Source organism: Dromiciops gliroides, chromosome 1, assembly GCF_019393635.1.
Source record: "Dromiciops gliroides isolate mDroGli1 chromosome 1, mDroGli1.pri, whole genome shotgun sequence".
NCBI lineage: Eukaryota > Metazoa > Chordata > Mammalia > Microbiotheria > Microbiotheriidae > Dromiciops > Dromiciops gliroides.
The window spans coordinates 285,751,461-285,777,258 of record NC_057861.1 but is presented as its reverse complement, the minus strand read 5'-3'; the positions used below and the strand labels follow the sequence as shown (position 1 = coordinate 285,777,258).

Below are 25,798 nucleotides of genomic sequence, written 5' to 3'. Positions count from 1 at the left end.
TGAGAGATTTGAGGCAGGACTGGATCAGGAAAAACATTTGTGAAAGAGGTGGAGAATGACTGCTTTCCTTGAGGGTGGTATGCTAATGCTGGGAGATTAGAAAGTACAGCCCAAGTGTGTAGAGTATGAGTAGCTCATTTGAGGAGATCATAGCATATATGAAGAGGAATAGGGCTAGATTGGCTCTTTTGCTCCTTTATAAATTTGACTGAAAAGAACAAGTTAGTTTCCTTCCAGAAGCTATACTCCCTCTACTCATCAGCAGGATCAGAATCCAGAGGATTGGTTCACAGGGCTTTCTTAGGCTTTCTGGAAGGTAGGTGCAGATTCGCTGAGCCATTCCTACAGAGGCAGGCTGTGTCAGCAATCCATCAGTACTGACAAGCTGGTGACAGCAGATTATATGTTTGTATCCTTGAGTTCTTTGAATTTCTTTGATGATATACCATCTTACAATTATTTTATTTTTCTCGAGTGGGTAACTGAAGTGATTTCTCTGGCCTCTGCGCTCTTAAGAACTTTTAAAAAAATATCTTTTTTAATGTATATAAGTAATTTCTGTTTATCATAATGACTTTTCAAAAGGGAGAAAAAAAGCAGTTTGGCAAATCTAACCCAGTCTTAATAGTATATTTACAGTTTCATACCATAGTACTCTAACTGTACAATTTTCATTTTTATTTTTTTTAATTTATTTATTTTTGGTGAGGCAATTGGGGTTAAGTGATTTGTCCAGGGTCAAACAGCTAGTAAGTGTATAAAGTGTTTGAGGCTGGATTTGAACTCAGGTCCTCCTGAATCCAGGGCCGGTGCTCTATCCATTAATTTTAATGAAACAATCCTTTCAGAAATTATGCATTCTGTGAGACACCTTTCTTTCTTTCTTTCTTTTTTTTTTTTTTTTTTTTTGCGGTGCAATGGGGGTTAAGTGACTTGCCCAGGGTCACACAGCTAGTAAGTATTAAGTGTCTGAGGCTGGATTTGAACTCAGGTACTCCTGAATCCAGGGCCAGCGCTTTAACCACTACGCCATCTAGCTGCCCTGTGAGACGCCTTTCTAAAGAAAGGTTAGTAAACTCCGAATTTGGGCAACTTCCACTTTTTTATTAACAGTTTGACAAGCACATAATTTTTTCCTATTCTGTGCATATACGTATTTGTGTATTTGTATAGAAAAGGAAAACACATTATTTGGATTTTTATTTCACTTACATGGAGTATTATTGATGGTAAACCATAAATTGATTGGGCATATGCTACCATTTCTCAAAAGACATAAAACAAGTTTCTTTTTAAATTTCTATGTAACTGATTTGCCAAATTAATATAATCACTTAATAAACTTACACTAGATCGTTGCAAATCATATTGATTGAAGAGGCAGGGTCAAAGTAGGGCCACAAGTTAGAAAAGCATATATTTTTGCTTCATGAAGTGATTTCTGTACTAGAATATTTTGTAAATATTTGTGCATGCTTTTTTAATATATTCTTCTCCTTTTTTTCCCTTCAAGATGATACATGTTGATGCCACCACTATGAACCTCCTAGCAGAAGATAGCCCTACTGAGAAAATGAGCACTTTGATCATTCAGTCTTTGAACTTTAACTTTTGACTGGAAGTGACCTATAGGCAATGAAGACTACTTCCTTTTCTGCATTTTTACTCGTGTGCATTCTGGGCACGTGTTGATCGCTGGTTCAGTCCAGGCAACTGACATGCTTTCTTAGTCATACAGTATTAATGCAGGTGTCAGGAAATGTCAAAATAATTCCATTTTTTTATTTTTATTTTTTAAAGCTTTTGGAAAATGTCCAGGGCCTCCATGTATTGTGCAATAACAACGACTTCTTGGCAGTTTCAAGACGTTCATTGCTGGCAATGGACGTTGTTAACAGGAAATGTTTTGCTCCTGCCATCAAATGATAAATGCATGAAAGGGCCTATGAAATGAGTTTATCAGTTATAATGGGATTATAATAAATAAAGTGAAGGATCCATCATAACTTCGAAAGTCACCCCAACCATTTAATATTTGGATTCTATGCACTGTGATCCTAAGGTTAGCAGCATGAATTAACATGCGTGTCTATAAGACTGTAATGAAAGATCATTGCATATTTATTGAATTGTTTATATGCTGTCAGATTGTTTTGACATGAAAGGTTTTCGAGTAACATTGGCAGAGTGGTACAATATGTTATCCCTATGGTGAAAATACATTTGTTGTATATAGTTACTCAATCTCTGAAGTAAAGGTATGAGTAATATAGGGTATGAATGGTTTAATCAAGGCTTTATTTTGGAAGTAAGAAAAAGTGGCAGCAATCATTGAATTGTTGCAGTCCATAATTGGGCTTATAATTTGTACATTAAAAGCTTTTTCCAAGTAGATTACACTCTGTTACTTCCTGCTAGCCATCAGCATGAGCCCTGCTGCCTTCACTATTTCATTTATTTATGTGTTTGAAAAATCCATACACCATTTTGTTTGCGATCTCATTTCTTTTGTTATATTGTAAGTCAAGTTTGAATGTTTCAATATTTTAATTGAAAAACTTTGTCAGAATATTTTCTTGTAAATTTTCTTTATCTGTAAGCATCATCTTGTCTTTTAATCCTGTACTATAAAGAAAGAAATACATTTTTGACAGAGGCTTAATGTTTTGACAAAAAAGTGTGGACATTTTTATTTAAGTTTAAACAACTAGAGTGTAAGATTATATTTTTGCTTGTCTGTCTCACACAGTCCTAGGTACCCCTCTCTCTTTTTTTGTGGTGGTTCTTCAGAAGCCTTTGCATTTAGATGATTTTTCTACAAAAAAAAATGTTGAAAGATAGATTCAGTTGTTATCAATATGTAATTAAATGATATTGCAACTAGGTTCTCTTTTAAGAAAGCACTTGATGTATTTTATAAACTACCTTTGACACTTATGCAAAATCAGTTTCTACTACAATGTTTTTACTAATGCCTTATTGTTGCACTCTGAAAAAATAAACCCTATGGTAAATATTTGCTTTAATTTGGAACTTTAAAAATGGTAATTGGCTAAAAGTATTGAAATATTATCCCCAAAAATACTAATTCTGTAATTGGCAAAAGGTGTTCTAAGTACTGTTTTTAATCTGTGTATAGTAATGATATTTTGTAGCATTGTACATACTGTTAATTACATAAAACCTTGCACTTTTAAAAAGTGTAATTGCTGAACTCAGGGGTGGGTAGACCGCATATTTTTGCTGTAGAGGTGTTGAATTTTTACAAAAAAATATGGCCACCAAATTATGGCTGTTGTTAATTTAGCAACACTGCTAGTTTGCAACTCTCACTTTTTCTATTAAAAGTTTGCTTTAGGTCTCATTTAACACTTAAAACTGTGTGGTGAAGCTAGATGTACACACGTTCTCAATGATCTTTATAATACTTCAACCAGTTGGCCTGTTTAGAGCCAATTATTTTTAATGCTTTGGAGCTACCATAATTTAGTTTTTAACTACTTTTAATATAAAGTTTTGCAGCTGTAAATTAGTTAAATTATGTATTTTCATATTTTATCTGACCGCTTTGTAGTACTGGGTAACTTGACCCGTCACTTTTCCCAAAATCTTTCCATTCTGCTGGATTCTCCCTCCTATGTTAGAGATATCTCTTGTAAAAATTATTCACCAAAGGACTTAGCCTTGCTATACTGTACAGAGTGAGAGGTAATATGTGGGCTCATAGTAGCCTTTTGGTATAAGCAATGTTTAGGTATGCTTCTCCACCTGTAGTCACCATGGAATAGTTTAAAGTGTAAATAGGAAAAAAAGTTTTAAATGACCCAGGCACAAATGAAAACTATGATTTAAAGAAAGAAGAATGTGGCAAAATATTTTTTTAAAAATGGTAAAAAGCCAGCCACTCGTAAAATAATATATAGTGATCTGGTTTAGAATTTTATTTTTCCTCAGAATTTAAAAATATTTAAAGAGCAAAAACATTAATTTCTTTACATCTTGTTTGCAAATTTTGTTGTTGACAAGTTGGCTTCACAAATTTTTTTGTATTTACTGTATTATGAAATGAACTGGTTTACTCACATCACTGTCCTAAACTAGGACTAAATAATTGTTTTGTGGTGGAAAAGAATAGTTACTAATTTTAGTAATTTAATTGCCTATTATTTGGAAACTTCACATCCAGATGCTGTAAACAGAATACCAAGAAAATGTATATAATGTTAAAGAATGTGCTTCCCTCCCCTTTCCCCATCTACTTCAAGATAAAGGCACTATTTGTTGCACAAGCCTTTAGAAATAATACTTTCTTATTTATCATATGTATTTTTTTGGAATTCTTCTAGATTGCCAAATACTTAGCTAGTGCTACTTTCAGCTTATACATTATTTATGCATGCTTAAATCATGAGCATGGTACCCTTTCAAAAAGCATTTTAAATATGTCAAATAGGCATTATTCCTATTAGATAGTAAAGGGTGAGGTTGCATTCACCTTCCCAGGAAAGAAAACTTTTTTAGTATATTTTGGGGCTGTTCTATAAGGATGTAATTTTTGCAACTAGAGGACCTTTTATAATATGTCAGAATATAGAAAGCTACTTATTTTCTCCTAGAAGAAAAGATTGAGATCTTAAGAATGATGTAAATTCATTTGGGGGGAAATGTCTTCCATTGTCTTAAATAGATCAATATTTGGCACAGAGAATAACTAGAATATTTCATGAGTAATTCTTTGGGTTTTTTATACCTGCAACAAAATATTTCCAAAGGTTGGTTGCCTATATTGGGCACATACTCTTCAGATTATTAAATAGGGACCTTATGGCTGCATAATTGCTCCCAAGCCACACCAAAGATAATGGAATCATTGAAGTTATTTGGAAGCAGACTGTCACTGTTCATGTACATTTTTATTACAACTTGTTGCTGATATTCAATTTTAAACACCTGTTTCCAAGAATTAAGACAAAATTTGTTGGAATTTCTTGCTGAAAATGGAAGAACTAAGGAGAGGTAATGTTTGTTTAATCTGTTTTAAATAAAGAATTCAGTGTCACTAGTCCTAAGTTTTTATGATTCCTGCTGCTTATATTTCTTGACTTTGATTTTTAGTGGATTTTAGTTTACTTTCTCCACCTTTGCTGAATGCTAGAAATTCAATATTAAAAAACAGTTTGGATTTCCTTTACACAATATTTATCTGGTATTGGGGAATGAAAAATGTTAAGTGAATTTTTCTGACAAATGAAACCTGCCTATGATTTAAGTTTTTCTTATTTGTGCTTATTTTTGTTCAAGCCCAATTGATTACTAAATTGTAACTCTTGTAGTCCCTTCAATTTTTATAGGCTTGTGTGAGCCTATACTAACTGGCTTCAGGCTGCTTTGCTGTTTGAGTTCATGTCCTCTTTTTGTAGGTTTTATGTATCCTCCCAGACTGTCATGTCTTGCTACTCTTGGGTCTCAGTTTCCCCCTTCAAATCAACTGTGTGGTCCAGATAACGGAACTTGTGTGAATCAAGTCTAAAATGATATTAGCCTGTGAGTAAGAGCTTCTCTCATGAGTGGACTGCATAGGGTTTATGTAGAATGCTGGATTTAGGGTTAAGAAGACTTGGGTCCAAATTCTGCTTCAGGCACTTCAGACTCTTGGAGTCATTTAAGTGCTCTCAGTATGAATTTGCACTTTAAAATAAAGGATTTGGACTTGGTCTCCAAGTTCCCTTATTTCTCAAAATCTATGATCCTATGAAGTTTTTCGCCAACCCTTTTAATGCATTATATATTTACTCAAAGATGTACATTTATGATCATAGTAATTTGACAGTTGGAATGTATCTTAAGATATGTTCCAAACTTCTCATTTTACAGATGAGCAAACACTAAATGATTCCTACGCATCCCAAACCCTTCAACTCAAGTAATTTGTACCTCTTAGGCTCTTGTATTTTTTGGTATCATATTTGTACATAACCTCAATGACTGCAGGCTCAGTGCCTTTGATTCTCGTTTAGTCATTTTTAGTCATGTTTGACTCTTCATGACCCCATTTGGCATTTTCTTGGCAAAGATGCTAGAGTGGAAAGATACATTTCCTTGTCCAGCTTATCTTATAGATGAAGAAACTGAGGCAAGCAGGGTTAAGTGACACAGCTTAGGCCAAATTTGAACTCAGGAGGGAGAGGAGTTCCTGCCTGACTCCAGGCCTGGCACTCTATTTACCCTAGCTCCCCTAGAACTTTAACCAGTCTCATTTTTTCCCTTTATCATATAATAGATGCTCTCAATAAGTAATTGAATTGCTGAAGATTACATGTCTACTGACAGATCTAAGACTTTCCAGTATACTACTTCTGCCACTCCCCAGTGGAATACTGTGGCTTAATCATTATACTTCTTTTTCAAGCCCCACCAGTCAGGTGTAGACAGGGCTAGAGTAGGTAGACTACCCTAATTCTGTGTCTAAACACACATCTGTTCTAGGAACATGGCCTGCTTCTGTAAAAATAATCAGAAATACTGTCAAAACCTTGTTTGGCCTGGATCTGCATGAACTAAAGAGTGTTTCCTGGCCCAGCACCTGAATCATAAACTGAGCCAACTAAAGAATTTTGTAGAGTAACTACAAAGTATACAAACTCTTTATGGTTCATAGGTTAAATTTTCTGGATTGGTTAAATTGTGGGTCAGATTAAATTTTTGACAGCTGATTGAATACATATTGGGTTTGAAATAAAATGGATTCACTTTCATATACAGTAATTAATTGCAATTAATCTTTGCTTTTTATATTTTTGTTAAAAAATATCCATGATGTATTGGACGCTTATGTTTATTGACCTCTAATTATATATACCACGCATATTGAAATTTCTAAAAGATTCAGGTTTTGAATTGGCAAAACTAATACTGATAAGAATAGACACCTTAAGCCTTGTAATTGGAAGTGAATAAGGAAATGTCTGTGTAGTGGGAATATAAACTTAATTTGGGGCAGCTAGGTGGCACAGTAGATAGAGCACTGGCCCTGAAATTGGGAGGGCCTGAGTTCAAATCTCATGAGCTCCAGGCATACATTGCTGGACATTTGAAACTAGAGAGTATGTCAAACTCAATATGACCAAAACTGAACTCATATTTTCCTCCAAATCTCTCTTCCAAATTTCCCTTCGTCTTTTAAGGACACCATAATTTTAGTCAAAGGTTCATCTCATCTTCACATAAACTAATCAATTGTTATATTTTCTTGTTTCTACCTCTATATCTCACATGTGAACCCTCTCTTCACTCATACAGGTGCCGTTATCACTTTTTTGGGTGGGGGGATGGGGCAATGAAGGTTAAATGAATTGCCCAAGGTCACACAGCTAGTGTCAAGTGTCTGAGGCAGTATTTGAATTGGGGTCCTGAATCTAGGGCTGGTGCTTTATCCACTGCGCCACCTAGCTGCCTCAGCCATCATCACTTTTTGCCTAGACCAAGGGTTAGGATACTTGTCCACGGACCAAATGCAGCCCACTTTTTTTTTGTACAGCCTGTGAGAGCTAATAATGGTCAATTTTAAAACAAAGTTTTAATGTATTTTAAAATGTAAAAATCGTCATTAGCCACAGGCTGGATTTGCTGACCTCTGACCTAGAATTTTCCAATCATCTATTTGCCTCAAGTTTCTTCCTCATTCCAATGGGGGATTCTACGGAGGGAAAAATAGACCTTTAGTCAAATAAAGGCCTAACATACATTCCTGATAAAAAGACCAGAGCTGAATAGAGGCTTGGAAATGCAAGTAGGATTCAAGAGAAACATAGTGCTTTTGAGCAATTGGAACTATTCTATAAAGTTTTTCCTCCCCCTTTAAAAATGCAAATAATGTCTTCAAGGGATACAGAAAGAACAAATAAAACATTAGGATGAACACTTTAATCTTAAGAGAAAAAGGGAGTGGAAAATACACTAGGGTAGAAAAAAGGGGGAGATAAAGGGTAGACCTTTATCTCCTAAAGTGTGAAGCAAAACTATAAACAGGAAAGATACTGGAAGTAGTCTACACATGAATCTTACTTTTATCTGAAGTGACCAAAAGACAGTTGAACACATACCCATACTCAAAGATTTTGGTTAGGAAAACTTAAATAAGAGATAAATAGGAAAAAGGAGATGGAAAGGCAAAGTTAAGGAAGAAGCTGGGAATTTGGACATAAGAAAAAGTCCAATTTCTCAGTGTGTGATGAGGATGATGGTAAGAGGAGTAAAAAAATTTCATTTAGGGGCAGCTAGATGGCGCAGTGGATAAGGCACCAGCCCTGGATTCAGGAGTACCTGAGTTCAAATCCAGCCTCTGACACTTAACACTTACTAGCTGTGTGACCCTGGGCAAGTCACTTAACCCTAACTGCCTCACCACACCCCCCTCCAAAAAAAATTTCATTTAGAGTATAAGTGTTGAGCTTACCTATCTCCCTACCCTCTTTGTCAAGTGGGGAGAAGAGAGGGGGGAAAATGTTAGAATCAAACAGGCAATTAACAATTTACCAGAAATATTAATGGGATGAACTTACCTATAAAGTACTAATTGCTTTTTATTTCTTTTAGTTATTGAATTCTTCCCCTTTTCCCCTCTACTGTGTTAATTAAAAATCTTCCTTTCTTTTCTCCCCGTCAACTTTCTAAATTTTTTTAAATTTTCTGACTTTTTCTAAAAATGATTTCTTTATCTTGTTCTCTTTGTATAATAATCTTTCTTTGCTGTCTATTCTAAACTTTTATTATTAAATTCATGGTCCCAATTATTTTTATTCCTTTTCTGTGTTCCTTATGGACATAAAGCATCTAATGTACCAAGTTTTGCCTTGTAGAGCTCAGCTCCTTCCCCTTCCTTTTTCTCACTTTTACAGTTATTGGTTCCTTTGTGATAAAATGAGGATAGAAGCATTGCCCCATGGTAGACATTTTTCTTTTGCTCGAATTGTGTAGTTCAGTTTTAACCCAGCTTGCTCCATGATAATTTCCTCTCATTTTTCACAGAATCTATTCTCTATGTCCATGCTTTCCAACCCTTCTGGTTGCACCTAATATATTACGTTTTCCTTTGCTTGAGGCAGAATATTGTCCATGGAGGCATTGGAGTCAAAGGAAGTGGTCTCCCTGAGCATTAAATCCCTCTAGATTGGTAAAATCTCCAATACAGAATATTCCCCTCTATAGAAATATTCTTCAGTCTGACCCCCTCCCACTACTGAGTCAAGATGTGTCCCTTCCTATTTTGATTCCTCCCTTTGCCACCTCACTCATTTTCTAATAGCGTCTTTTCTTCCTGAGGAACTACAGCAGTTACTTTCCCTTGATTGTTTAACATTGACTCGATTAGCGTACATCTAACATTACTCTCTCATCCTTTTATGTGCTTTCCCATTCTTCAATTTAATCCCACAAAATACATTGATTCATCTGGGAAAGGGGGAGGTGGTGGTTGTTAGCTTTAGTCCATGGTGTTTCAGGGGCATGTTGGATTTAAGGTTTTTTCCCTGTTCCTCCATTTTTAGAAAGAAATCTCTTGATGATGCTTCTGTCATTTTTATTTTATGTAATAGGTGTTTTTATTTTAATAATATTTATAGATGGTATAATTTATGTCATTGCATATAGTTCTGTTTATCTTTTTTTGTGTTTCTGTTGTTTGAGAAATTTGCAAGTCAAAGAACCAGCTCACATCTAGGGTTTTGTTTTATTTTGTTTTTTGGTAGAAATTTTTTTTTTGATGGTGAGGCAGTTGGGGTTAAGTGACTTGCCCAGGGTCACACAGCTAGTAAGTGTTAAGTGTCAGAGGCTGGATTTGAACTCAGGTCCTCCTGAATCCAGGGCCGGTGATCTATCCACTGTGCCACCTAGCTGCCCTGGTAGAAATCTTTCAAATGCTTCTCTTGTTATTTTCTTCTCTTTGATAAGTTGACTTTGATTAGTAGTGTATGGAATTTGGGTTGCATTTGAACTTCTTTGATTTTCAAAATATTCCATTCCCTTCTACAGTTCCTAGCACATGTAGGATAGTCTCATCATATTCAAATTTCTTTTACTGTATATTTCAAGGTCTTTCTCCTAGTCTGTTGCAGAATTTATTGTCTTTGGAATTGTTAAGTTTAACCACTGTTTTTCGCACTTAGAGCAAAAGGGGTTTGTTTTGTTTTTCCTGGAGGCAATCTATGGATTCTTTCAACTGGTGGGTTTTTTTCTCTGATAGTGAGAAATACTGGACTATTTTCTTATTTCTTGCATTTTGATTTTTTTCCAATTCAACAAACATTTATTGAGAATTTAGCACACACAGAGAGAAGGAATCATTTACATAGGACACTTACATAAAATTTGCTGTTTAATGGCCTTTAAGTGACACGCAAGGTTTTAAGTGTCTGACTACAAATGTGAGCTTGGATTACAGAAAAATTTTACTGCAGAAATATCCTTGAAACACCAAATTACATCAAACCAGTTAATCTTGCATTATGATTTGAAGATTTTCTGACTTGTCTTGTTCTGCTGGGAGGTCTGTCATCCTTAAATTGTCTCTAAACTTGTCTCTGATATCAGTGTTTTGCTTTGTATAAAGATCATGTGATTTAAAAAAAATGTTATTGCATTGTGCTTTTCTTCTACATAGATTTTCCTTCACTTCAGGATATTCATATTCCTAGTAGTTCTCACTTTTGATTTTTTATGGAGACTTACCATGTTGGATTTAAGGTTTTTTCCCTGTTCTGCTAATTATTTCTCATGTGCAGTTCATAAATTCTGCCATTTGTTTTGTTTTTAGCTCCCTTTAAGATTCTGGTTTATTTTCTTGAATTATTTTGGAACATCCTACTATGACAGTTCCATGTTGTTGTTGTTGTTGTTGGTTTTTGTTTCTGTTTTTTAGTGAGGCAGTTGGGGTTAAGTGACTTGCCCAGGGTCACACAGCTAGTAAGTGTTAAGTGTCTGAGGACGGATTTGAACTCAGGTCCTCCTGACTCCAGGGCCGGTACTCTATCCACTGCGCCACCTAGCTGCCCCTCCATGTTGTTTTGAGAATCTACAGGGTTCTGTTTCAGGGTTCAATTTATTTTGTCTTACAATATTTATTTAGAGGTGTTTGCAGTTTTTCGGATGTCTTAATAGCTATCTTTCCTTCTGATTTTAGTCTCTTTCCTACCGATTTTACCTGTTTGTGTTTTAGATTTTTAGGTGAGGTTTTTTTCCTCCTGAGATCTTTAGAGATTTTAGTATTTTCCCCCTAACATTCCATCACTCTCTGACTTCTTTCTTTTTAAGTGTAGGTTTACCTCTGGGGATTAGATATCAAGGCTGTTGTAGCCTTCTCCCATGTTGGCGAATTCACTTTTCATTGGCTTCAACCCCAGCCCAATTGTAGGGGGACAGAACTGAAGGCCCCAGCTGAATACTTGTCCCTTTTTCCTTCTTGGTTCAGCCCAACATATTGGCATCCTCTTCTAATTCTCTTAGATCTTTAGTTCTCTGGCTGAGCATCACCACCCAAGGAAAAGCATAGTCACACCTTCTTGTGCTATCTCATCTTCTGCATATGCCTAGGAATATTTGAGGTCCTCTTTTGCCACAGACTTGTAGGGTGAGAGCAAAGGCAAGGTGCTCTAGTAGAAAATGCAGCAACTGGGAAATTGTTCAGTGGTTCCCAAACAAAAGCTAGTGGGTCAGGTTAGGTGCCCTGCCAGAGCATGGGAGACATTGGAGGGAAGAGGTACTGAATGATTGGATTAGGAATTATCATTAGCTACTATTAATTCATAAAACTGCTACTTTATTAGGCTTCCTGGTTTGTAGAATCAGTTGCTATTGTTCTATGTATGGAACATAATTCCTCTTGGGGAGGGTGGTTTTGAAAATTAATGGGGAATAGAGAAAATGTCCAGTTTTTCATCTTGCTGGGCCCAGAACCAACCACCCATAAAATAAAATGGTAAAAATATGGGTGAAAAAGCAGAATCCAACCGTGTGTTGTTTAAAAAAAAAAGACACTTGAAACAGATTCACACAGAGTTCAAATATGTGGCAAAAGCAAAATCTTTTGTGCTTCAGACAAACTCAAAACAAAACAAACAGGAGTAGCAATCCTAGTCTACAATTGACTACAATGCAATAAAAATTATTTTCAACAGAACCTCAAGAAAGGATTAAAAATAATAAACTCAATCCTAAGGAAATAGGTGAGATAAAGAGAATATACCTATATTAGAGAAAATACCTATATTAGATAATTTCACCCCCCCCCCAAATTATTATGACAGTTGGAGAACATGGCAGAATTTATGGAATGCTGTCAAAATCAGTCCTTTGAGGAACATTCATATCTCTTAGCACTTTAATGAAAGAGAAACAAAACATTAATTGGGTATGCAACTAAAGAAAACTAGAAAAGAAACTAATTTTTAAATTGCCAACTAAGCATTGAAAATGGAAATTCTGAGACAAAGTGAATTAACAAAAGCTAGCTGCTGTTTTTTTTAACAAACTAAACCAAACTGAACAAAAACCATTCATCTGATTTCCACTATCAGAAATGAAAAAGTAAAAAATAAAGAGAATATATAGAAACTATTGTGTCCAATTATAAGCCAAAAAAGTCTGACAAATGAAATGGATCAATAATTGCAAAAAATAAAATGCCCAGATTAACAGAACAAGAAAGGCAGAATTTAATTCAATCTCAGAGAAATGTAACAAGCCATAAAAATGAATGGCCAAAGAAAAAACTCCAGGAACAAATACATTTATAAGAAATTCTATCAACAATTCAAAGACCAAATCTAATACTGTATAACCTGTTTGCAAATATAGGAAAAGAATGAGTCCTAAATTCCTTCTATGATCTAAATATAGTCTTGATAACATAAACCAGGAAGTGGTAAAAGGGACAGAAAATTATAGAACAATAACCCTAAAATACTAATACAATTTTAAAATAATTATCGAAGAGGCTACAATAATACATGATAAAGATTATACACTACAACCAGGTTTAGATTATTACTAGGAATGCATGATTAACTCAGTATCAGGAATATAACATACATATGTATGTGTATGCATATATATATTCGTATACATATGATATTAAAACCAAATTATGTAATCTCAGATACAGAAAAAGCTTTTGACAAAATACAATTTTAGTCAGTCTACAGACATTTATTAAGTGCCTACAGGGCAACTAGGTGGCATAGTGGATAGAGCATTGGCCCCAAAGTTGGGAAGACCTGACTTCAGATCCCTCCCTACAACTATCCCAACAAAGATTTAGGAAGAGCATCTGACTGAAAAGTGATCAGAAACTCCAAGGAAAAAATAGAATAAATTATTTTTTCTAGCCTGGAGAATATGAACCTTGGATCCCAGAGTTGCATTGCAGACAGCATGGATTTATGAGGAAGCCTGGGGCAAGGCCCTAGACTTACCTGCAGCTCTCTTCCAGGGCAAGGAGTGGCCACAAACCCAGTAAGCAGCCTAATCTTGAGTACCTTGCAGGAGCAAGATGAGGAAGATGCAACCCTGCTGCTAATACCCAAGAGCTGGTTGGGAGACTTAGTAGAGAACCTGCAGCTAGCTGATGACTGGCTTGGGGCTGTGTTTTAGCACATGGGGTAGTTGTGGATCCAACAGATTCTGTTCACATATGATCTGAGGCTGTGTAATAGATAAAAATCAAGAAGGATCAGGAGCTCTGTGACACCACTCAGAAGGAAGGCAAGGAGAGGCAGGGCGCCTGCGAACTGAGGATTGCAGCTGAGTGGTCAAAGCAGGGAACTCAAATCAAGGAGACTTCTTCAGCTATGAGTTACAACTCATAAATTCAGATAACTCACAAGTTATTTTATTTTTATTGCATAAATCAGCAGACACCATAAATCAATAAGTAATTGTTTTGTTGATTGCCTAGACTCAAGAAAGTGCTGGAGAAAATGTTAATAATGCAGATTAAATTTAAACATCCCCCTGCCCCAGCTAGTTTGTTAAACAATTACCAGCATACTGATGGATGAAATGAGGGGAAGTTAGCTCATGTGATTGATAGGCACAAGTAGCAGATTATACAAGCAAGGGAGGAGTGGGAAAAGCCTATAAAACTTGAATCTCACTTTCATCTAAACTGTCAAAAGGAGGGTAGAACATGCAAAAAGTGCAAATAATTTTGTGTAGAAATATATTAAGGTCAATAGGAGGCAATGTAGAGAAAGGAGAGCAAAAGATAAGGAGAGTAGGTTAGGGAAGGAATTAGTAATAATAGTAATCAGTAAAGCAAACTTATTTTGGAGGGTGAATCATGAAGGAAGTTTAAATGGAAAGCAAGGAAGGGTAAGAAACTAATTGAGGTGGGAAAAGGGAAGAGAAGAGAGGAGCTGAAACAACATAAAGCATGGAGCACAGGTGGTGAGCACACTCCTCATCTAGGTAATGAGGGAATAGGGAACAAAGCAAAGAAAAAGTCTAAATGAATAGACTGAAGGAAAATATGCAATGATCATAAATGTGAATGAGATGAACTTATCTATAAAGCACAAGGGGATAGCAGAATCCAGCAATATATTATGTACAAGAAGTATACTTGAAATGTAAAGACTCAGAGTTAAAATAAGGGGCTGACACAAAATTTGTTGTTCTTCAATTGAACTCAAAGCAGGGGTAATAATTAGGATCTCAGACAATAGCAAAAACAGATTTGATTTTAAAAGATTAAACAATGAAATCACACTATTCTAAAAGGTACCCTAGACAAAAAATTAATGCTAATATTTAGCATATATACACCAAATGTCATAACATTAAAATACTATGGGAAAAGGTGTACAAATTACAAGGATACATGGACAGTAAAATTATCATAGTTGGGGAACTTCAATGTATCTCTTCCAGACTTAGTCAACTCTATCAAGAGAATCAGGAAGACTCATCTTTGTGCATTCAAATCTGGCCTCAGGACCTTACTAGCTGTATAACCCTGGTCAAGTCACTTCACCCTGTTTGCCTCAGTTCCCAATCTGAAACATGAGTTGGAGAAGGAATGGCAAATCACTCCAGTATCTGTTCCAAGGAAACTCCAAATGGGATCATAAAGAGTTACACACGACTGAAAAGACTGAACAAAAACAACAAATGGAAAAAATTAATTATGCATTATGCATTAAAACTTCACAGATGCAGAAAAAACAAACATTACACGCAACTTATACGGACTATGATGCAATAAAAATTATATTAAATCAAATGTTGTTGATTGAAAACTAACTTAATCCTAAAGAATTAATGGATCAAAGAACAAATCATAGAAACAAAACATAATTTTATTCAAGATAATGACATTATGAGAATATGCCATTTTTTTTTAGATGAAGCCCTAGCAGTCCTTAAGGAAAACTTTATGTTGCTAAACACTTTCCTCAGTAACAAAGAGAAAAATCTGATAAAATCACAAAAAATCCCTAGAAAGTAAAGAAATTAAAAATTCTATTAAATACTAAAATATAAATTCTGAAAATTACAGAAATGATAAAATTAAAAACAAAAATAAAATCTGTTGAATTAAGCAGACCTAAGAACTCATTTTTGGTGGGAAAACAATAAAATAAACAATTAGTTAATTCAATTTTTAAAAAGAAAGAGAAAACCCTCATTACCAGTATCAAAAATAAAAAAAGAGGGACAGCTAGGTGGCACAGTGGATAAAGCACCAGCCCTGGATTCAGGAGGACCTGAGTTGAAATCTGACCTCAGACACTTGACACTTACTAGCTGTGTGATCCTGGGCAATCATTTAACCCTCATTGCCCCACAAAAACGAAAAAGAAAAAAAAGGAAAGAATTTAAAAATAAAAAAGAACTCAACAAATTAAGAAAAAGTAAAGGGAAATACTAAAAAACTATTTTCCCAAACTATATGCCAATAGAATTGACAACTAAAATAAAACAAGTATAAAGATAGATTATGACTACTTTGTGTGCAAATAATGTGGAATTTAATTTAGTGCAAATTATAAAATCAGATCACATTTAATGCAAGCCAAGTTTCAATTAGTGTGATGCATGTGAGCTAGTGGAGGGTTTTAAAATGCCACTGTCATTAATATAACCTTGTCTATCATCCAAGTATGGATGTGACATGCTTCCATATATGATATTGCCAACTGTTGTCTTTCTTTCTTTCTTTCTTTCTTTCTTTCTTTCTTTCTTTCTTTCTTTCTTTCTTTCTTTCTTTCTTTCTTTCTTTCTTTCTTTCTTTCTTTCTTTCTTTCTTTCTTTCTTTCTTTCTTTCTTTCTTTTTTTTTGGCAGGGCAATGAGGGTTAAGTGACTTGCCCAGGGTCACACAGCTAGTAAGTGTCAAGCGTCTGAGACTGGACCTGAACTCAGGTCCTCCTGAATCCAGGGCCAGTGCTTTATCCACTGCGCCACCTAGTTGCCCCATGTTGGTTTCTTTTTAAAGAACCCTTAACAAAATGGACAAAAGTAAAAAGTTTCAGATGGGAACACTGCCAGGGCAAAGAAGTTTCTTGTTATTATAGTGAAACAAAAATTCTTTGTAATTTGAATGACATAAACATGGTCATAGTAAAGGAAAATGGGGCAAGATATTGGAATAACAATCTAAAGTGTGGAATATTATAAAACACAAGCAAAACAAAATAGGCAAAATTGCATCTTTTATGGTTTAAAAACAATTACAAGGAATAGAAGTATTAGAATGATAGGAATGGAGCATCTTTTAGCTGCACGAGTCGAAGATTACAGCAAAAAACACATTCCTCAGAGCAAAAGCTTCAAATTTATTTAAGGCAGTGAAAGAAAATAGAAATGATGTGGATAGTGAAGAAACATTTACTGCAAGTGTTGGTTGTAAAGACATATAATTGTGCTTTGTAATTGGAAGAACTGGAAACAATCTAAATACCTTTTTTTGGTTTTGTTTTGTTTATTTATTTATTTATTTTTGCAGGGCAATGGGGGTTAAGTGACTTGCCCAGGGTCACACAGCTAGTAAGTGTCAAGTGTCTGAGGCTAGATTTGAACTCAGGTACTCCTAAATCCAGGGCCGGTGCTTTATCCATTGCTCCACCCAGCCGCCCTCCTAAATACCTTTTTAATGGTTGGGAAACAACTAAGAAATCTAGCAAAAGAGCTATGAGGACTCCCAGTGTGATAACTCTCTCCACATACAAATGACTTAGTATCCATACAAAGTCAAAAGACTGGGAGGAAAGCACATTGAACAAAGCTTTGTGGAATATTTCTAGGACAGCATAGCAAGAGTCAAACAGTATGAGAAGGTATAGATGAGTTGTGATTTGCCCCAATCACATGGAATGGAATTGTAGTTCCATCAAAGAAAGTATTAAAACTGCTGTTACCCTGATGGCAGAATTATTTCTCTCTAAATATATTCCATTAACACTTGAGAATCTTATATATCACAATACTCTAGTAAATAAAAATAAACTGAGAGACAGTATTGTGCATCCAGGGAGAGGTCTGGATGTGGACTCAAGGGTGATGTAAGTTTGAATCTTAGCTTTGACATTTACTAGTGTGACTTTGGATATGGCAGCTACTTTCCTTGAGTCTCAGTTTCTCCATCTCTAAAATAGTAATAATATTATTTACCTCTCAGGGGTTTTATGAAAGAAGTATTTGCAAAGCCTATATAAATTTGAGTTACTGTTATTATGAATATATAGGGGATATATTCCATTATCCATCAACATAGTAGTTACAAGTTATCCATCAACAAGTATTTAACAAGTAGTTGTCACTTAACTAGGCTTTAAAATAAAGGAGATTTGGAAATATGTTTAAACTTAGTAACCAACAGATAATTCAAATATACAAACGAAAATAAAGAAAAATAATTGTCCATAAAGCACAACATTTTACTACTTTCAATCTGATTAAAATATGCACATTAATTTTTAGCAAAGTGAGTGCTATATAGGTGGTATCACTCTTTTCTAGTTCCTTCTGCTGTCCTTCCCTCTTCTGCTTCAGCTCTGCCTTTGGTGGAAGGGAGGGAAAGAGGGGCATTGGGGTGAGGTTGGAAACCTCGGAGATCTCACCCCACTTCATTCTGGGGCTGAAGGGAAGGGCAGAAAATTATTCCCTTAACCTCCTTTTATAGGGGCCTCAAAATCCCAGCTATCTCTTCATTTGCCACCAGTTGCTCTGCTTGGTTTTAAGTTCAACATCATGCCCCTGCAGTGGTATTGGGTATCCTCTGGTACCTCCATTCATTTCACCTTTTCAGCTTCCTTGTGTGTATTATCATAAGCTTCTTGAGGGCAGGGATTGTATTTTTTTTTTTTTTGCATGTGTGGGAGTATCCTCAGTTCCTAGACTTGCCTTTGTCAAGGTGCTAAACTATTTTGCCTAGGAATGAATCCAGGTCTGTATTTTTTCCCTGTCTGGGAAGTTATGAGATAGGAATAAAAAAATCCCTCATCCACAGTTTTGAGTCTGCAGCTTGGAAAATTTCCCTGGTGAATATTTATGGCAGGTTGAAATCTATTTCTCTTTCTCCCTGGCATTTTATTCCTGTTGCTCTTCCTCGTTTGAATTAGAATAATGAAACACTTAGATCAGTAATGCAATGGTCAACAATAGAAGGTCCGTAAATATAGCAATAGAGCAACATGGAAAATATAAATGAAGGAAAATATACATACTTAGGGAAACACTAGAATATCTTTACTTTCGGGGGTGTGATGCTGGGCAAGTCACTTAACCCCAATTGCCTCACTAAAAAAACAAAACAAAACAAACTTTGGGGGGCAGCTAGGTGACACAGTGGATAAAGCACTGGCCCTGGATTCAGGAGGACCTGAGTTCAAATTCAGCCTCTGACACTTGACACTTACTAGTTGTGTGACCCTGGGCAAGTCACTTAACCCTCATTGCCCTGGAGGGAAAAGTATCTTTACTTTGGAGGTCATCTTTACTTAATGAATTTAATGAGAATAGAATGATGTACAGGTTTTTTTTGGTTGTTTTCATTTTTGTTTTAGGATTTTAGATGACTTGCCTTATTCCTCTAACGGAATAAGATTTTACCACATACTAATGTTTCATTTATGATATGAGTTATATATCTACTTAGAATATCACACACAGAGAAACACCATCCTTTCACAAGAGTAAGCTTCTTTATACATTTTGTTTTGTTTTGTTTTGTTTTTGTGGGGCAATGGGGGTTAAGTGACTTGCCCAGGGTCACACAGCTAGTAAGTGTCAAGTGTCTGAGGCCAGATTTGAACTCAGGTATTCCTGAATCCAGGGCCAGTGCTTTATCCACTGCACCACCTAGCCGCCCCCTCTTTATACATTTTTAAGGGCTCTTTTTGTTTCAAATGTGGGAGTGGGGTGGCAAGGGAAAGAGCTAGGAATACCATAATATAGCTAGGACCTGATTAGTGCAAACAAAGAATTTCTTTGCGTGGTCAACTTATTTGAATCCATGTTATTTGATTATAATTATATATAAAACATAGTCATATGTTCCATTCCAATGCAAACAAACAATGAGAAATTTTAAGTGTCCACTTCATAGGACATTAATCAGAACCCAGCTATAGTCAAGCTTTGCTATAATATAAGGAATTTTATGCTAGTTCAAATCAGCATTTAGATCCTGAGTGGCTTCTATTCTTGCCTCCAAAGGAACCTTTAATCGTGTAATCCAAGTACAATGAGTCCTCATTCATTGCCTAGTTGTACATTTTGATAATTTGTCATTTGTTTCTTAAGATATAAATGCATCACACATCCCTACACCCCCACCCCTTTGAATGTTGCTTGCCTTTAAAGATGTTGTTGTTGTTTAGTTGTATCTAACTCTTTGTGACATACTGTCCATGGGGTTTCTTGGTAAGGATACTGGAGTGGTTTGCCATTTTCTTCTCCAGTGGGTTAAGGCAAACAGAGGTTAAGTGACTTGCCTAGGGTCACACAGTAGTAAGTGTCTGAGACCAGATTTGAACTCAAGTTTTCTTGACTCCAGATCCAGTGCTTTAGGCACTAAGCCACTTATCTACCCCTGTGTATGTCTTAAAGACATGCATTTATCTGTTTAGTGTTATGCTGGTTGAGATAAACCTTGTTTCATGGGACCTGAAGGTGGAGTTAGCTTATTCCCCACTCTCTACTCCCACTTCCAAACCCTTGTTCTATCACCATCATTCTACAAATTCTCCTTTGAAATTCATGCCATCCAGAGAGAGAGAGAGAGAGAGAGAGAGAGAGAGAGAGAGTGCTAGCTTGCTTCAGTTGCTCCATGTGGGAATTCTGGAGGGTGGTGGTGGTGACAAACCTGCATCAAATAAGCAAGGTTGAAGGATGTTGTATCAAGACTATGCTGGTCCTGTAACATTCCATGCCTTGATGACAAGGTTTCTAAAGAATTTTCTACCATTTATATGCTTACATAGCTTATAGTAGATAGTCCTCCTGACATGGGCAACACTAAAGATAAAAAGGAGAAAAGGAAAAAAGAAAAAAATGGAAGGAAAGGGAACCCAGCAAAACAAAAACTGTGGAAAACAAAACGAGAAATCCTAGGCCGATCATGTTTTACATAATCATACATGCATAGCCCATATCTGATTGTTTGTTGCCTCAGTGAGGGAATAGGGGAGGGAGGGAAAGAAGGATAAAAATTGGAACCCAAAACTACAGATAAAAATGTTTATTTAAAAAAAAAAAACACATCCCAGGCTTTCTCTTTTTGTTTGGCAGGACCAGTTCTCCAGTCTGGTCCTTGTGGTGGGTATGTGGTTCACAGTGGTCTTCTCTTTTTTTTTTTTTTTTTGGCAGGGCTATGGGGGTTAAGTGACTTGCCCAGGGTCACACAGCTAGTGAGTGTCAAGTGTCTGAGGCTGGATTTGAACTAGGGTATTCCTGAATCCAGGGCCAGTGCTTTATCCACTGCGCCACCTAGCTGCCCCCTGGACAGTGGTCTTCTAATGCAAGGTTGTGACAATAGAGCTGAGCAGTACCAGGAATGTCAGCATCACAGCACAGATGATGATACCTCCATTGCAGTCATAAGTTTCTTCTCCTTATGTGAGATGAAAATGAGCAGGACTAGCTCCAGGAACATCAGGGCCCTGTCAAGGATACTTCTGCCATTGAGATCATCTGTAGTAAAGTGGCTAAGTCATAGCCTCTTGCAAGCTTGTTCTGGTATCTAAGTTGATACCAAGATGCTTCTTGTGCTGCCACACATTTAGTATCCACTGGCCCACCTGCCAACCTCCACACCTTTCCTGGGGGCACCATCAGGGGGGTGATGACAGATTTTTGCTGCCATAGAGACTTCTGCTGAAGCTCTACCTCCTCCTTTTACAGGGGATGGCTAAGGCCTGCTCCTACTTTTAATTGTTTTTTGTTTGTTTGTTTTGTTTTGTTTTTTACCAAGTAGGTTAGGGGATCTCCTTTCTTCCATGTGAGTTCACAATCACCATCGTTGTGTGGAAACAGTTTCACTTCCCCCATGTCATTAGACAGAGGGCACCTATCAATAATTCCATGTCACAGTCTCCCAAATCCTCTATGGGAAGGAGTTATATGAACCATCTTGGGGAAAAAGAGACCTGTGATTTTAGATCAGCCTAATCCCTTTTTCTAGAATGTACAAAGACTCCTGAGCAAGAAGGGACCTTGAAACCTGTGACATTTTGCAGAGAGTGGAATGAGGAAGGCCTTGACAGATGATGACGATAGTGGTGGTGATGATAATATCAATAATATATAGCAAAATAATAGTAGCTAGATGGTGCAGTGAATAGAGGCCAGAACTAGAGTTAGAAAGACCTAAGTTCAGATCCAACCTCAGATACTCAGATACTCAGATACTGAAGCAGTGTGAAATAAGCAGAAAAAAGAAAACAATATACAACATCCCCCAAAAGAGAAAAAGACCTATTTGTACGAAAATATTGTGAGAAAATAATGGGGTTTTGGGATTTTCAGAGGCCCCCGCTCGAGGGTCTAACCCAGAGAGCATTCCCTGAACTTTTTTTTTTTTGCGGGGGCAATGACGGTTAAGTGACCTGCCCAGGGTCACACAGCTGTTAAGTGTCAAGTGTCTGAAACCGGATTTGAACTCAAGTCCTCCTGAATCCAGGGCCAGTGCTCCATCCACTGCGCCACCTAGCTGCCCCCCTTCCCTGAACTTTTAAGACCGGCCCAGAATCAGTCAAGTTGGACTTTGGACTGTGAATATAGATGATAGAAGTTACCTCACTCACAACCACACTGCGCCGAACCACCCTCAAATCCAGTAAACCAATAGATTTGAATGATGCTAGCCAATTAGCTTTAAGCAGTGTGTGAGGGCGGCCTCTCCTGACCTCAGCAAGCTTACTCTTGCTGATTGGGCTCTTGGTTTTGGAACTTGGAGGGAGCAGACACAGCTCACTCTCACACCACACTTTCTCTCCTTCTTAACTTTCTGAGTCATGTGCTCTCTATCTTTACTAATATTTAATATGCTTTAATAAATGCTTAATGATCCCAAACTGGTGCAGTAGCCTCTAATGTCTAAGTAGCAATATATTAGAACCCCAGCTAATTTTCCCGAAAACTTGGGACAGAAATAGAGCAACCACATATAATTTTAAATGCCATAATATTTATAGCAACTCTTTTTGTAGAGGCCAAGAATTGGAAATCAAAGGAATGCCCATCAGTTGGGGAATGGCTAAACAATCTATGGTATATGATGGTGATGCTATTGCCTCTTCTCATATTAGAGTTAGAAGAGGAACCTGGGATAATTTTCTTTGGTGGGTCTGAAAAAGTTTTGCCCTCACTATTCCTTTTGTTGGGTAACTTGAACATGAAGTTATGCTTACAAATTTAATTTTGGTAATGGAATAAGTTTCTAATTCTAAGAATTGGAAGAGTGCTTTAACTCTCTGGCAAATGTGGTCCTGGACTGAGGCAGAGTCTGTATGGTTCAGAACACCTCCTGAAGTTTGAGCTGGCATGCAGAAATAGCTGAAACTTTTCACAACTGCTTGCTTTGTCCAGTTTTTTTTTCATGAACTCTTAGATTTATTCTGTATTAGGGTCCCTGTTGCCTCTTGGTTTGTTTGTAAATCATTTGTGTTTTGTGTTGCGGTTCTTGCATTTGTAACACTAGTTCCTACATCTCCCTCAATTCATAAACCTCCTGTGGGGCCCCTACTTGGCCCCCACTCAGCAGGAAGCAGTAACAGAAGAGATGATCTTCGTCCTTTTTCCCAGGGTATATGAAAAGGGGGGAATGATGTAGGAGGCAAAAAAGGGTTAATAGAAAAACCTAAGACCCAAGCTCTAGTACAGATATTAGCTCCAAAAGGGAGTTAGATCCCAGTTAATGGATAACTTATGTTAGGTTCTCATACCCATAGTTATCAACATCCATAACAGACCAGAGCGGGTCAGGTCAAAATAACAATAAAGGAAAAAGACAAGCTATAGAAATTCTAATGAAAAATGATTATATTTTGAAACTAGCCATGGGAATCAGAAAGAGACATGAGCAGAAAAGGCCAAATTTGTCCCCAGATTCACCTTATGCCGTGTAAACCCCCAAAACACACCTCCACTGAAAAAGGTACCCGCCTCGGGGGTTGGCTTAGGACCTCTAGGAACTCCAAATTAGGATAAGCCCTCCCTTGTAACACCCCTAGGTGGAGAATATTATAATGAGCAGAACAGGCCCTCCCTTGTACCTCCCCCCTAGGTGGAGATTATTATAATGAGACGGATAATCAATTTATCAATACTATAAATATAACTGTCTTTCCTTATTTGAGAGATACCTTTCCACTATTCTGGTTCTCTCCCTGTTGTCACAGTATTGCAATAAAACTTGGGAAACTGAGGCACTGAGTCTTGTAACACTTTTGGGACGACTCACAATCAATTTGACCCAAATTCCAGCCCACATCAATGGAATATTATTGTGCTATAAGAAATGATAAGCAGTATTATTTTAGAAAGACCTGGAAAGACTTGAATGAACTGTTGTGTAGTGAAGAGAGCAGAACCAAGAGAACATTATGCACAGTGTCAGCAATACTGCTTGATAAAGAATTGTGAGCGATTTAACTATTTTCAGCAATAATACTGTGATGTTTAAAATCTAATGTGTGGTCGCCTTAAATTAGGAGCTTTTAGCACCAGTCTTTGGGCATTAAGCATTTATTAAAGTATATTAGAGGTTAGTAAAGAGAACATGTGGAGCTCAGAAAGTTTAAGAAAAAAACCTATCTCCCCTCATCTGCTGCTTCTGCGACCACAAGCTTGCCCCAGCAACCAAAAAGACAGTTTCTCAGTTCGTTCTAGTGGAAGCTTCCTGCTGACTGGAAGAGGGGCAGTCCCCACACACAGCTCCAAGCTAATTGGCTGGTCCATTGATTGACATGACTTACAGGTGGTCTACGAATAGACATAACTTCCAGTTGCTAGTCACAGGCTTTCTTTTCAGGGGGGGCGTAGCCCTGGTTCTCACAATGTTTTTCTCAGCAGGGGGTGTCACCCTGATTCTCATGATACAATGATCCAAGACAATCCCAAAGGACTAATGATGAAACATACTATCCACCTCCAAAGAAAGAACTGATATTCATTGAACACATACTGAAGTGTGCTATTTTTCACTTTCTTTCATTTTTTCTTTTATTCAAGTTTTTTTTATACAAAATGACTAATATGGTAATGTTTTACATAGGGAAGGGAGAGGGGAAGGAGGGAAGGAAGGATATAATTTGAAATTCAAAACTTTAAATAAAAATGTTTATTATTTTTTAAAATGTTCAATCTACATGTAAAAAATATAAACTACAGCAATGTAAATGGAAAGAACAACCACACAACAAAAAAATCAAAAGTAAATGTAACCAAAAAAAAAGTAAATGTAACAAAATTATAAAGATCGAGTTGGACTTGAATAAAGAAATATGAGAAGAGACTTCCACCTACCCCTTTGTGGAGGTAAGAAGTCCACAGATGTTACAAATTGCATATAGTTTTGGACTTTTTGCAATGTGTCAATCAGTTGTGTAGATTGTTTTTTCCTCTTTAAAAATAATCTTTGTTGTATGTGATGGCTCTTTGGAAGGGGGAGGAGAAAATACACGGGATACTATTTGGATGTTAAAAAAAAGAAGATATCAACAAAAACTTTTTTAAAAAAATCAACGTGTGAGTGTGAGCCGTTGCAGCAGATAAAAGAGCCAGCTATGGAAGAAGAACCCAGCCCTTAAGAGGGAATAGTTTCTAGACATCAAGGAACCATGTTCTTGCCACAATATCATGTTGTCTCTTGGCATAAGTATCCCCTCTCCCCCTGTCCCCACATATATCATGCTGTTTCTTGGCCTAAGTACACACACACACACACACACACACACATATATATGTAATTACATATAAAAATTCAAAATGTAATAATTCTAGTATTAAGTAGATTCCTATATTTAGAGTTAGAAGGGACTTTAGAGGTTATCTAATCCCACCCCCTCAAAGTGAAATAAGGTTTAAAGAGGTTAAATGATCTGCTTCCACATTCCTGTACTTCAGAATTGTTCCTGGGCCAAAGCTCTGAGTATTGACCCTGGTCAGAGGACTTGAATTCAAAGCTCATCTCTGATACTTACTATCTATGGGACCTTGAGCAAATCACTGAACTACTACATAAATTTGAGCTATTTTTGTTTTTATATCTCTTGAAATGCATACTTTCCCTTAAATATATAATGC

General features: G+C 36.6%; 1 protein-coding gene across 3 annotated transcripts in view; it reads left to right on the top strand.

The window, feature by feature from the left end:
- Window positions 1-5,598, top strand: part of UBE2W (ubiquitin conjugating enzyme E2 W) — a 77,888-nt gene extending 72,290 nt beyond the window's left edge. The window contains exon 5 of one of the 3 annotated variants that reach the window (XM_043977392.1): window positions 1,514-5,598. In XM_043977392.1, coding sequence (XP_043833327.1) covers window positions 1,514-1,615 — 102 coding nt within the window. In that variant the 3' untranslated portion in view covers window positions 1,616-5,598. The remainder of the gene's footprint in view (window positions 1-1,513) is intronic. The other 2 variants (XM_043977390.1, XM_043977391.1) reach the window with 2 other exon arrangements.
- The last annotated feature ends 20,200 nt before the right edge of the window (window positions 5,599-25,798 follow it).